Source organism: Macaca nemestrina, chromosome 8 (genome assembly GCF_043159975.1).
Source record: "Macaca nemestrina isolate mMacNem1 chromosome 8, mMacNem.hap1, whole genome shotgun sequence".
Lineage (NCBI taxonomy): Eukaryota > Metazoa > Chordata > Mammalia > Primates > Cercopithecidae > Macaca > Macaca nemestrina.
Window position 1 is genome coordinate 145,859,440 of NC_092132.1, and position 12,485 is coordinate 145,871,924.

At 52.7% G+C, this 12,485-nt stretch overlaps 1 protein-coding gene and 1 long non-coding RNA gene across 5 annotated transcripts in view; one reads left to right on the forward strand and one right to left on the reverse strand.

Annotated features, from left to right (window-relative positions):
* LOC105491181 (BLK proto-oncogene, Src family tyrosine kinase) overlaps positions 1 to 12,485 on the forward strand; it is a 75,103-nt gene that overhangs the window by 56,450 nt on the left and 6,168 nt on the right. For all 4 annotated transcript variants that reach the window (XM_011757348.3, XM_011757347.2, XM_011757351.2 and 1 more), the window contains exons 6-10: positions 398 to 501; positions 5,111 to 5,257; positions 5,684 to 5,836; positions 6,953 to 7,132; positions 8,291 to 8,367. In XM_011757348.3, coding sequence (XP_011755650.1) covers positions 398 to 501; positions 5,111 to 5,257; positions 5,684 to 5,836; positions 6,953 to 7,132; positions 8,291 to 8,367 — 661 coding nt within the window. The remainder of the gene's footprint in view (positions 1 to 397; positions 502 to 5,110; positions 5,258 to 5,683; positions 5,837 to 6,952; positions 7,133 to 8,290; positions 8,368 to 12,485) is intronic.
* On the reverse strand, positions 3,530 to 7,022 carry LOC105491180 (uncharacterized). Its single transcript, XR_011607267.1, has 3 exons — positions 6,877 to 7,022; positions 4,461 to 4,520; positions 3,530 to 3,893 (listed from the first exon to the last, which is right to left on the reverse strand). It is a non-coding gene; the product is annotated as an uncharacterized lncRNA (long non-coding RNA).

The window sequence follows — 12,485 nt, forward strand, 5'->3', positions numbered from 1 at the left end:
ATCCTGGGGTCCCTGCTCAGAGAGTCTTAGCAGTTTGCCTAATTCAGATCTCAGACCACAAGGAGGCAGGCGCGTGCCTGTGATACGCAGCTGTGCTTTGGGGAGAGTGATCAGGTGCATTTTTCCAAAGCAAAATTAACAAAGGTCACCCAACTAGTGTTCTTGTTTCATTCTAGGAAAACAGTGAGTTCAGGGCTGACAGGAAGCGGGACGGAAAGGGCAGGGGGTCAGAGGGCGCTGACTCCATCATGGTGTGAGGAGCAGAGCTCTGGGCCGACTGGGAGCAGAAATGCTAGATTTTATTTCTTGGGGACAGGCAGCGCAGGAGGGAGGCTCAGTGGGGATACTCCGAGGAGCAGGGTCGCTCTGAGGTTCACCTATTCCTGCCGTTTTCCAGGTGGTTCTTTAGATCACTGAGCCGGAAGGAGGCCGAGAGGCAGCTTCTGGCTCCAATCAACAAGACCGGCTCCTTTCTTATCAGAGAGAGTGAAACCAACAAAGGTAGGCGTGGTGGCCTTGCCTGCCTTCCCTGCCCAGTGCGTCCTGGGAAGTCCCCTCCAGAGGCCTGGCCCTGGAGTGAGAGGGGAAGGGGTGACTTCCGGGAGAACCAGCAGCTTCTGGACCTGTGTCCCTCCCAATCTAGGCCCTGCCCAGGAGTTGACGTGGAGGCTGTCCACACAAACAGTCCTCCCTGTCTAGACTGGAAACCACCTGGGCACAGGAAGCTGGGTGGACAGGGTGGTCCCACATCAGACTGGCCCTGCTACCCAGTCAGCAGTAACACCGAGGCCAGTGGGGGCCAGGGAAGGGGGAACCCTGAGCCCTCAACCACCAACCTCTTTGGAATCAAGGATTGCGGGGGAGCTCAAAGAATCCTTCAAGATCATCTCAGCCAGAGGCTGCAGGTAGCACACGCGAGGAAGTGGCCTGTGCCCTGATGTAAAGGAAGGGGGTGTGATTGTGGGGAGCCCATGCTAGTCTAGACACTCATGAGATCAAATCCACTGACTGAGCAAAACATCGCTGCCGTCACCCTCATGGGTCTTCTCTCTTTCTCTGTCATTTGGCTTTCTTTCCTTCTTAATTTTTTTTTTTTTTGGTGTAAAATATAAAACACATATAAAGCTTGCATGAAGTATGAGTGTGTAATTCTAAATTATATAGGGTAATCATAAACAAATCCCTGTGTAATCACAGCCCAGAGATAGAGCATCCCAGACCACCAGGAACCTCCTCACCCCCCTACTTGGGCTCCTTCCTGAGTCAACCCCCACCCCCAAGAGCTACCTGCTGTCCTGACTTGGGTCAAAATCCTTCCTTGCTTTTTCTCTATGGTTTTGCCACCATGTCTTGTCTGTTTTTCAGCTTTATGCAGATAGAATCACTGTTTTTGTTTCTGTGTGTCTTGCTCCTGTCACTCAGCAGTGTTTGTGAGATTCTGTGTTAGTTTCCTGGGCTGCCTTAACAAAGTGGCACAGACTGGGTTGCTCCAGCACAGAAGTTTATTATCTCACAGCTCTGGAGGCTGGAAGTCCAAGACCAAGGTGTCAGCAGCACTGGCTCCTCCCAAGAGCTCTCTCCTTGGCTTGCTAACGGCAGTCTTCTCCGTGTCCTCATGTGGCCATCCCTCCACGCATGTCTGTGTCCTAATCTCTTCCTATTAGGACACCTGTCATATTGGATCAGGGCCCACCCATATGACCTCATTTTAACTTAATCAGCCCTTTAAAGGCTCTGTCTCCACATAAGGTCACTTTCTCAGCACTGAGGGTTAGGACTGTAACATAGGAATTGGGAGTGCACGCGATTTAGCCCGTAACAGATTCATTCATGTGATTGAGGATGGTAAGACTGTTCATGTTGATTGCTATACAGAATCCTGGGTGTGACCGTTCCAGAGTCAAGCGAGCCATTCGTATGCTGTGGGCATTGGGTTGTTTCCAGTTTGGGGCTGTTAATGCATGTGCTGCACCGAACCCTATTATGGTCCCTGGTGCTCACTGGCCACTAGCTTTTCATCTGTAAGATACTAATCCATTTGACAGATGAGGAAAGGGAGCCCCTAGAACAGGAAGTGACTTGCTGGAGGCTAACAGTAAGCATCAGAGCCCAAAGCACCAGTGACCACGTCATCTAAGAGGGGCTGAGAGGATTCCCAAGCTCTACAATGTGGCAAGCTAGGGTGACCCAGGGACTTCCCACACAGTATGAAGAATGCTTTGCTTATCAGGAAGCTGTCCACAGGGACCGGCTACAGCCTTGTGGCCAATTTTAACTGGAGAGGAGATAGTGACAGTGACATCAGAGGAGGAAAGGGAAAGAGAGTGGCTGGAATATGAGTCTGGTTCCCTGTGGTTGGGACGATGAGGATGGACAGAGGTGTCACCTGGTGGGAGCACCCTTGGGCCGTCCATTGGTTCCATCTGTGGCTCAAGAACAGCAGCCAGAGAGTGGAAACCCAGAGTATGAAAAGCTGTCATAGCACCCTGTGACTCTCTGGGGACATCATGAGGCCTTGTTGCCCTACAGAAGGGCAGGACCAGGTTGGGGAACAGGAGGGGTGCATGGGAAAGCTGGGGTGCTCTGTGCAGGATTTCTTGGAATGTGCCAATGAATGCATATATATACATATACATACACATAGATATATCCATTTTATATTTATATGCATATTGGCTATTGTCACATTTCCATTTTTGTGGCAGAGCACCTCTGTACAAGAAACAATTTGGGAATCACTGGAGATGACATAAATGTTTTATTGTTGTTCCAGGACATTTCAAACATATACAGAAGTAGAGAAAATAGTTAGGTGGAACCCCTGGTACCCAACAGCCAGCTTTAACAATTATCAACCGAGCCAGTCTTGTTTCTTCTGTATCCCCCACTCCGCCCCTACTCTTTCAAAGCAAATCCCAAACATCATGTCATGTCACCCTGGAAATGCTATTTCAACCATTGCCTATTGCTAAGGTGAAAGCCCGCCCGCCCCCCACCCAATCTGCTATAGAGGAAGAAGGGGTTCTCTGTGAGTCTGGCATCTTTTCCTGTCCATGTCCACCCCAGGAAGCCAGTCCAAACTGGGAAGTGGCCAGAGGGGACCAGGGCTGCAGGACTGTTCAACCATCCTCACCCCAGCACACGTACATACACATGCACTCATTCACACACATGCACATACGCATAAATGCACACATATACACACGTGCATGCACAGGCAAGTGTGCACACATATACACATGCACACACGTGCACATATGCACACATGCACCCACATACACACGTCCACACCTGCACATATGCACACACACATGCACACATACACGCACACATGAGACATGCACGCATGTATACATGTGCACATATGCACAGATGTAATGCACACGTGTGCAACACATGTACACACCTTACACATATGTATGCACACACACACAACTCCAAAGCAGGACCCCTCTGCTTCTGGGAGCCACAGCAGTGAATGCAAGACAGGGATGGAAGCAGGGGAGTGAGTTCTACCCCTTGTGGCCTCCGGGGTGTCCCTGAGCCTCTCAAGCCTCAGTTTATTGGTGTCTGTGTGAGGATGGACTAGTTTCACAGCTCAAAGGCAGGCAGTCCTTCAGTGCTGAGAAATCTTAACCTCAGAACCAGGCCCTGCCTGCCCAGGGCAGTCCAGACATACCACAGAGGCAGGGGATCCAAGTTTTGTGAAACTGAAGCTGATGGGATCTGAGGTCCTCTTTACGAAGGATACCAAATTGTCAGAAGCCATCAGGGACCGGGTCTTAGAGAAGCCCAGGCAAGTGAGGGGCCCTAAGGCACCAGCTTGGGCAGCGTCACTGCGTGGAGAGCGGGCTCCTGGTCTCATCGCCCGAGGCACCTGACACAAGGGCAGCCTACAAAATGGAGAGAAAAGCCCTTGATGAATGAACTCCCTAAGGCCATGCTCGGGTTCCTTAGAGACTGGGGGCACAGCTGCACCCCGGCAGGGTCGGGGAGACGGTTTGCAAGGTCTGGGCTTAGGCTGGGGTGGGCATGTAGCAGGGCTGCTGTAACAGCAAGGCGCGCTGGCGTATGCCTCTGGGCGTCCTTTTGCGAGTAGGTGATGAGAGACGCACATTGGCTGAGGGAAACTGGAGGGTAGAAGGGGGTTGAGGCGGGGGAATGGACAGGAGAGGAAAGAGCCTTAAGTCAAACATGCGGAAAACCAAGCGTGCACACCGAGCTCGAGGGGTCCGTGCCTGACCCCTGGCGGGGAGTCGTGGTACTGCTCGTGGTAGGCGCCCACTCGGGGAACCGGGAGCCCCCCAGCCTGCCGCGAACTCTCTGGGCCCCAGCGTCCCCATCTCCCAAATAATGGGTAGGGGGCGGGGTGAGGTCATGGTACCCAGGTAGCCGGACAGATGTATTTTATAAAAAACATCAAGTTCATGGAAAAACGTTTCCTACCTGGAAACTCTTACCTCCTAAATTGTCCTTAACCCTTGACATCTGCTACCACTTGCCTGCAGGAAAACATTAACCTAGAAGATAAAATAACAGGTGTATGTAACACGCAGCAAATGAATTTGAACAGAGCCCCTGGGAATAGCTTATTACACTCTCCGCCATGGACATGGGTACTTGCAGCTGTGATTGGCTATCTGCTTGTAGGAGTAAGGATACCCTCTTTAGCCAGAAAATATAAGCGCCTAGTCCCTCCAATGAGCCTAGATTTTTCAATAGTCCATGACAAAGGGTCCCCGAGTGACCAGGTGTCCAAGTGGGGACCCACATGATTGCTGAGAAACTGTCCTACCTGCCGCAGGGCTCTGTGATTCCCCAGCTGAGTTTTGGGGGACAGTGAGGGGATGTCAAGGTCAGAGTCAGATGGAACTTACAGAGGAGGCTTCCAAAAGGGTGGAGGTGGAGATGCAGGGAAAGGGAACTTGTGGAGGGAGTGGTGACAATGAAGAACAGAATTGGGGAACTTTTTCAAAGCTTAAAAATGAGGCCCAAATCCCAGTCCCGTTTTTTTTTTTGTTTTTTTGGTTTTTTTTTTTTTTTTTTTTTTTTTTTTTTTTTTTGTCTTTGTGCCTTACTTCTCTTGTGTGTGTCTCCATGAACCCTCCAGGTGCCTTCTCCCTGTCTGTGAAGGACGTCACCACCCAGGGGGAGCTGATCAAGCACTATAAGATCCGCTCCCTGGACGAAGGGGGTTACTACATCTCCCCCCGGATCACCTTCCCCTCGCTCCAGGCCCTGGTGCAGCACTATTCTAGTAAGAGGGGGGCGTGCAATGGGGGCAGGGACTTGTACCAAGAGCTCCTGTATCTCTTGCTAAGATTTCCAATTGCGTGAGTCATTGGTGCCACCTTGGGGGATGGAAAGATTGTCCCAAAGTTAGACCTAAGGAGGTAGCAACTCTGAGCACCGTGAACTGGTGGCCGTAATTCCCTCTCCTGGCTCAGCAGGGAATCCCTTAGAGAGTAGCAAGCATGTTCAGTCTGAGAGTGAGCAGGTGGATTTTAGAGGTAGCATGCCCTGCTTTATGCAGACAGAGAGAATTGAGTGTGTGTGCATGTACAGGCGTGTGCACACACCCATGGCTGGGGAGGGAGGGGCCCAGCTAGGAATGATACAGCTCCCAAGGCAGAGCCCGGCTGCTCTGGTAACCCCCAGCCCTGTCTTTTCTTCCCTAATGCAGAGAAGGGGGATGGTCTATGCCAGAGGCTGACCCTGCCCTGTGTGAGCCTGGCCCCACAGAACCCCTGGGCCCAGGATGAATGGGAAATCCCCCGGCAGTCTCTCAGGCTGGTCAGGAAACTCGGGTCTGGACAATTTGGCGAAGTCTGGATGGGTGAGTGTGCTCTCCCCCCATTCCACCCACGCCGCATCCTGAGTCCAGGTGCAGTATTTTCATAGCGTGTCATCCCTCCTCCGGAAGTCTTGAGAGGGAGCGAGGACAGAGGCGAGGACGCCCGTTTTACAGAGGAGGCAGTGGAGGTACAGAGCCGCGTTGTAACAGCTGGGGTGGCTTATCGCGGTAGTAGAGCAGGAACATAATTCAGCTCACCAAGCCCCCAAGTCGCTCCCTCCTTCGTTCTCTCCCTGAAGCTGGCTTTGCCATTGAGCTGCAGTGGCGCACTGACTCCCCTTAGCTTTCCATCACCCAGATGGAAACAGGAGGTTAAATGTGATGAGCCATGACATTCCAGAGCCTGAGTGCACACCGAAGGCAGCCGTGGGGCTTTGGCCGGGTCACTGACGCTCCAGGCCCGGTGTCCTCACATTTCCATCGCTGCTGACACCTGTCCCCCACCCTGACCACCAGGATATAAAACTCGTGTTCCATTTTATCCCTGGACTGCTCCATGAGTCCTCCCTTACCTGGGGCTGATGCCTTGTGCCTTTGGCAGGAGCTGCACCCAGGTCCCTGCCAAGGCCCAGGTCCTCTAGAAACACGAGTAGAGTTGTCTTTCGCCCTTCAGGGGACTTCATGGGGTGCAAGGAGAGTGTGGAAATACAGGTAGTTTAAGGAGTGGGACGGGACCACCATGGGGCTCCAGAAGGAGGGAAGGAGGCCCCCACACCTTGTCCTCCTGCCCTATGTACCCCAGTGGCGTGCTTATTTCCACCAAGGAGCCATTGTGTGATAGGAGAGATTCATTATGTAGGGGAGGGGTGGGGGAAGGAGGCAGGTTCCATGCAGGAAGGGACACAGGCCCTGGGTGTGGTGCAAATAGGTGAAATGCCCCCAAGACAGGGTACATTCCTCCATTGCCTGAGGCCCCGTATAGAAGGGGCCTGGGACACAAGGTAAACCCCACACAACCATGGCCTCCAGAGCTGCACGTTCCAGCTCTGGCACCTGGAATAGCATGGCACCTGGGCACTTACCCTGATTTTGGTTAAAGGATCACCTCCGAGCGAGCTCTCTGCCTTCTGAGTGGCTTCTTCACTCCCCTGGGCTCAGGTTACTACAAAAACAACATGAAGGTGGCCATTAAGACGCTGAAGGAGGGAACCATGTCTCCAGAAGCCTTTCTGGGCGAGGCCAACGTGATGAAGGCCCTGCAGCATGAGCGGCTGGTCCGACTCTACGCCGTGGTCACCAAGGAGCCCATCTACATTGTCACCGAGTACATGGCCAGAGGTGGTGTCCCCCGCAGAGCTGCATCCTCAGAGTGAGGCGGGAGGGATGGACTTAGCAGGAGGAGGAGGGTCCGCTGTGGTGGGCTCATCAGGCCAGGGGGTCCTGCAGATCTAGGGTATGGCACAGTGTGGGGGCAGGGAGGGACAGAGGAGAGGGAGGGAGGGGCAGGCACGGAGGGAGGGTGAAGTGGTTCTGACAGAGCCATGTTCTCAGCCCAGGAGCAGTTCAGACAGCATTTCTGGAGTGGTCCTTCTGTGCCTAGCACTTTTTGATGCCTGCTGGGAGGGGCTGAGCATTGCAAAGTCAAACGAGCACCCAGCCAGACGTACAGGGATGATACTAGATCCAGGTCTCCTGCTTCCTGGTCATGCAACCATTTACAACTGTGTGAATATTTTACAAGGATGGCCAGAGAGGTTGGGCTTGATGGCCTCCAAGGTCCATGGCATAGCCAAGTTCTTATGGGGCAGTAGGTCTGGAATCGGGCCTCAGCCTTTGACCTTCTCACCCCTCCTATGACCCTGACGGCACACTGCTCCTGTAGGATCCTAACATGCCCATGTTGATACAGCTCCCTAACAACCGTCACCAAGGGGGCCCTGGTCGGAGGCTGTGCTGGGGGCGCCTCTAGCCTGCCCCTAGGTCAAGCATCCATCCCTCTCAGCTTTCCGATTCCAGGGGGAGCTGCATTTGTCCCCTGCACCAAACCTGGGGGACAGTTCTCTCCATTCTGGTGCTTTCTTGCTGATGCCTGGTCTTCAGAGGCAGAGGGTGTCTGCCAACGGGGATCAAGGGAGCGAGGCTGACATGGGGGAAAAGACAAGGGGCATGAACCTTCGAGTCAGAACTGGGATTCCATTCCCAGCTTCCAGCTGGGTGACTTCAGACAGGTCCCTGCACCTGGCTGAAACCTAACTTCTGGGCAACTGCTGGCATATTGGCTGCTCCCGGGGTGCTGAGGCAGCATTTTGTAAAGTGGAAGGCACTCGGCAGCAGTAGGTAGATCCTTCCGGATGCACCGAGAGATCTGAGGGCACAAACTCCCACTTCCCACCCCCAGTGGGGAGCCGCTCACACCAGGGAGAGTTGGAGAGTGACCCAGCACCACCAGGGCTGGGCCACTTTGCAGAAGGGCACTTGCAACTTCTCTTTTCTTAGGATGCCTGCTGGATTTCCTGAAGACGGATGAAGGCAGCAGATTGTCACTCCCAAGGCTGATTGACATGTCGGCCCAGGTTGGTGAAGTACCAGGTGCAGAAGAGGGGTGGCATGTGTCACCTGCTGCCCACAATGGCCGCTCGTGCCTTACCACCCCAACCGCTCTTCAACCAGCAGGAGAAGTCAGGGGGCACGGAAGGCCAATTTCCTCTAGGCAGACATCCCCAAGGTCACCCACTGCACTTGGATTTGCAAACCCTGGCCACTGTGCCTCCTGCCTCACGCAGCTGTGAGGGAGCCCAGGGAACGGAGCCTTAGACCCAGGCAGCTGTGTTGGAACCAAGCTGTTCTGTTCCAAAGGAAGAGAGGGTGAATGGATGTCATGGGAAACACAGAGTGAGCGAGAGTTTCCTTGAACCCAGCAGGCAAGTGTGTTCTGTTGTGACCTCGTCTCTTCCTTAGATGGTGCCCACAGACATCTCCTGTAGGACATCCCATACCAGGGCCCCTCAGCCTTTGCACAGCCCTGGCATTGAGCCCAGGCTGATGGGCAGGCCTGAGCTACACACAGGTGCCAGGGACATGACTTCTCTGAGCCCTGGAGAACAGCCCCGCTTTCTGCCACCAGGGAATTGAGAGTGCTGGACCTCCTTGGCTACCCTGGACTGGTCCTCAGTGTCCCTCACATTCACATGCAGAAGCTTCCAGACTCCGTGAGGTGAAGAGCAGAGTGGAGACGAGGGTTTTAGCCAAGAGCTCTAGCTGGCAGGAAGCACATCTGGTGGCCCGGTTAAAACTGGAACTCTCAGCAGAAAAGTTTCGGTCTGTGGTCAGCCTGTGAGGCACACACGTGTGTGCACACATACACACGCCACCGAGAGGAAACCCTCCCACACACCGCCCACATCAGCCCTCCCCCCTCGCCCAGCCTTACCCAGTAGCACCGCTGCAGGAACTGATGCCGCAACACCTTTTTCCGCTGAGGTGGGCAGACAGCCATGTGGGCAGGCTGGTTTTGGAAAATGGGTGCTAGTAACCAGCTTCAAACCCAGGGCAGCGATAAGCCCTGCCTACTGCTGCTTCTTGCTTTCTCCTTCCGTCTCTCACCCTCCGCTGTCTGTTATTCAATCCTCACTACACCCCCTTGGAAAATCTTGTGTGACACAGGGGCAAAGGATGTGTAAAGCCATCTTGGTTTAATACCTGGATGTAGCCACAGAGCTGGGGGTGAGGAGCCAGAAAATCGGAACCTCCCAGAAGGGCAACCTCTAACCACACGCTGACCATGCCAACAGCTCTGCAGGCACACACGTACACAAACACACGCTCACACACACACTCACACACAAACACATGCTCACACACACACACACAAACACGCTCACACACAAACACACGCTCACACACACACATGCTCACACACACACTCACACACACGCTCACACACACAGACACACACACTCACACACAAACACAGACTCACACACACACACACAGACTCACACACACAGACACACACACTCACACAAACACACGCTCACACACACACGCTCACACACAAACACTCACACACTCACACACAAACAGACACACACACACGCTCACACACACACGCTCACACAGACACACACACACACAAACACGCTCACACACACAAACACGCTCACACACACAGACATACACACGCTCACACACACGCTCACACACAAACACACGCTCACACACACACGCTCACACACACACACACTCACACACACTCACACACAAACACACGCTCACACACACACGCTCACACACAGACACACACACACACACATGCTCACACACACACAAACACGCTCACACACACACACACAGACTCACACACTCACACACACACGCTCTCACACACACGTTCACACACACAGACTCACACACTCACACACAAACACACGCTCACACACACGCACACACACACAAACAGACACACACACGCTCACACACACACTCACACACAAACACACGCTCACACACACACACAAACACGCTCACACACAAACACACGCTCACACACACTCACACACAAACACACGCTCACACACACTCACACACATGCTCACACACACTCACACACGCTCACACACACGCTCACACACACACACACACACACGCTCACACACACGCTCACACACAAACACACGCTCACACACACACACAAACACACGCACACACACTCTCACACACAAACACACACTCACACACAAACACACGCACACAAACTCACACACAAACACACGCTCACACACTCACACACAAACACACGCTCACACACACACTCACACACACAGGCTCAGACACACACACACACAAACACACGCTCACACACGCTCACACAAACACGCTCACACACACAAACACACGCTCACACACACACACAAACACACGCTCACACACGCTCACACACACAAACACGCTCACACACACAAACACACGCTCACACACACTCACACACAAACACACGCTCACACACACGCGCTCACACACACACACAAACACACGCTCACACACACGCTCACACACACACAGACTCACACACTCACACACACACGCTCACACACACACATGCTCACACACACACTCACACACGCTCACACACACAGACACACTCACACACAAACACAGACTCTCACACACACACAGACACACACACAGACACACACACACACAAACACACGCTCACACACACGCTCACACACAAACACTCACACACACACTCACACACAGACACACACACTCACACACACACGCTCACACACACACACACGCTCACACAGACACACACACACACAAACACACACACACACAAACACACGCTCACACACACAGACACACACACAGACACACACACACGCTCACACACATGCTCACACACACACTCACACACAAACACACGCTCACACACACACGCTCACACACACACACAGACTCACACACACACACACAAACACACGCTCACACACAGACACACACACACATGCTCACACACACACACAAACACACGCTCACACACACACTCACAAACACAGACTCACACACACACACACACACACGCTCTCACACACACATTCACACACACAGACTCACTCACACACAAACACACGCTCACACACACACGCACACACACACAGACACACACACACGCTCACACACAAACACACACACTCTCACACACACACAGACACACTCACACACAAACACACAGACACACACAAACACACGCTCACACACACTCACACACACACGTTCACACACACACTCACACAAACACAGACTCTCACACACTCACACACACGCTCACACACACACACTCACACACAAACACACGCTCACACACACAAACACACACACACAGACTCTCACACACACGCTCACACACACACTCACACACAAACACAGACACACACACACTCACACACAAACACACGCTCACACACACTCACACACACACAGACTCACAGACACAGACACACAGACTCACAAACACAGAGTCACACACACAAGCTCACACAAACTCACAAACACAAACACACAGACTCACAAACACACAAACTCACACACAAACACACGCTCACACACACACACTCACACACACAGACTCACACACACAGACACAGATAAACTCACATACACAGACACACACAAACACACAGACTCACAGACACACACAGACACACAGACTCACAAACACAGAGTCACACACACAAGCTCACACACAAACTCACAAACACAAACACACAGACTCACAAACACACATACAAACTCACACACAAACACACGCTCACACACACACACTCACACACAAACACAGACTCACACACACAGACACAGATAAACTCACATACACAGACTCACACACAAACACACAGACTCACAGACACACAGACACACAGACTCACAAACACAGAGTCACACACACAAGCTCACACACAAACACAGACTCACACACACAGACACAGATAAACTCACATACACAGACTCACACACAAACACACAGACTCACAGACACACACAGACACAGATAAACTCACACACACAGACTCACACACAAACACGCAGACTCACAGACACACAGACACAGATAAACTCACATACACAGACTCACACACAAACACACAGACTCACAGACAGACACAGATAAACTCACATACACAGACTC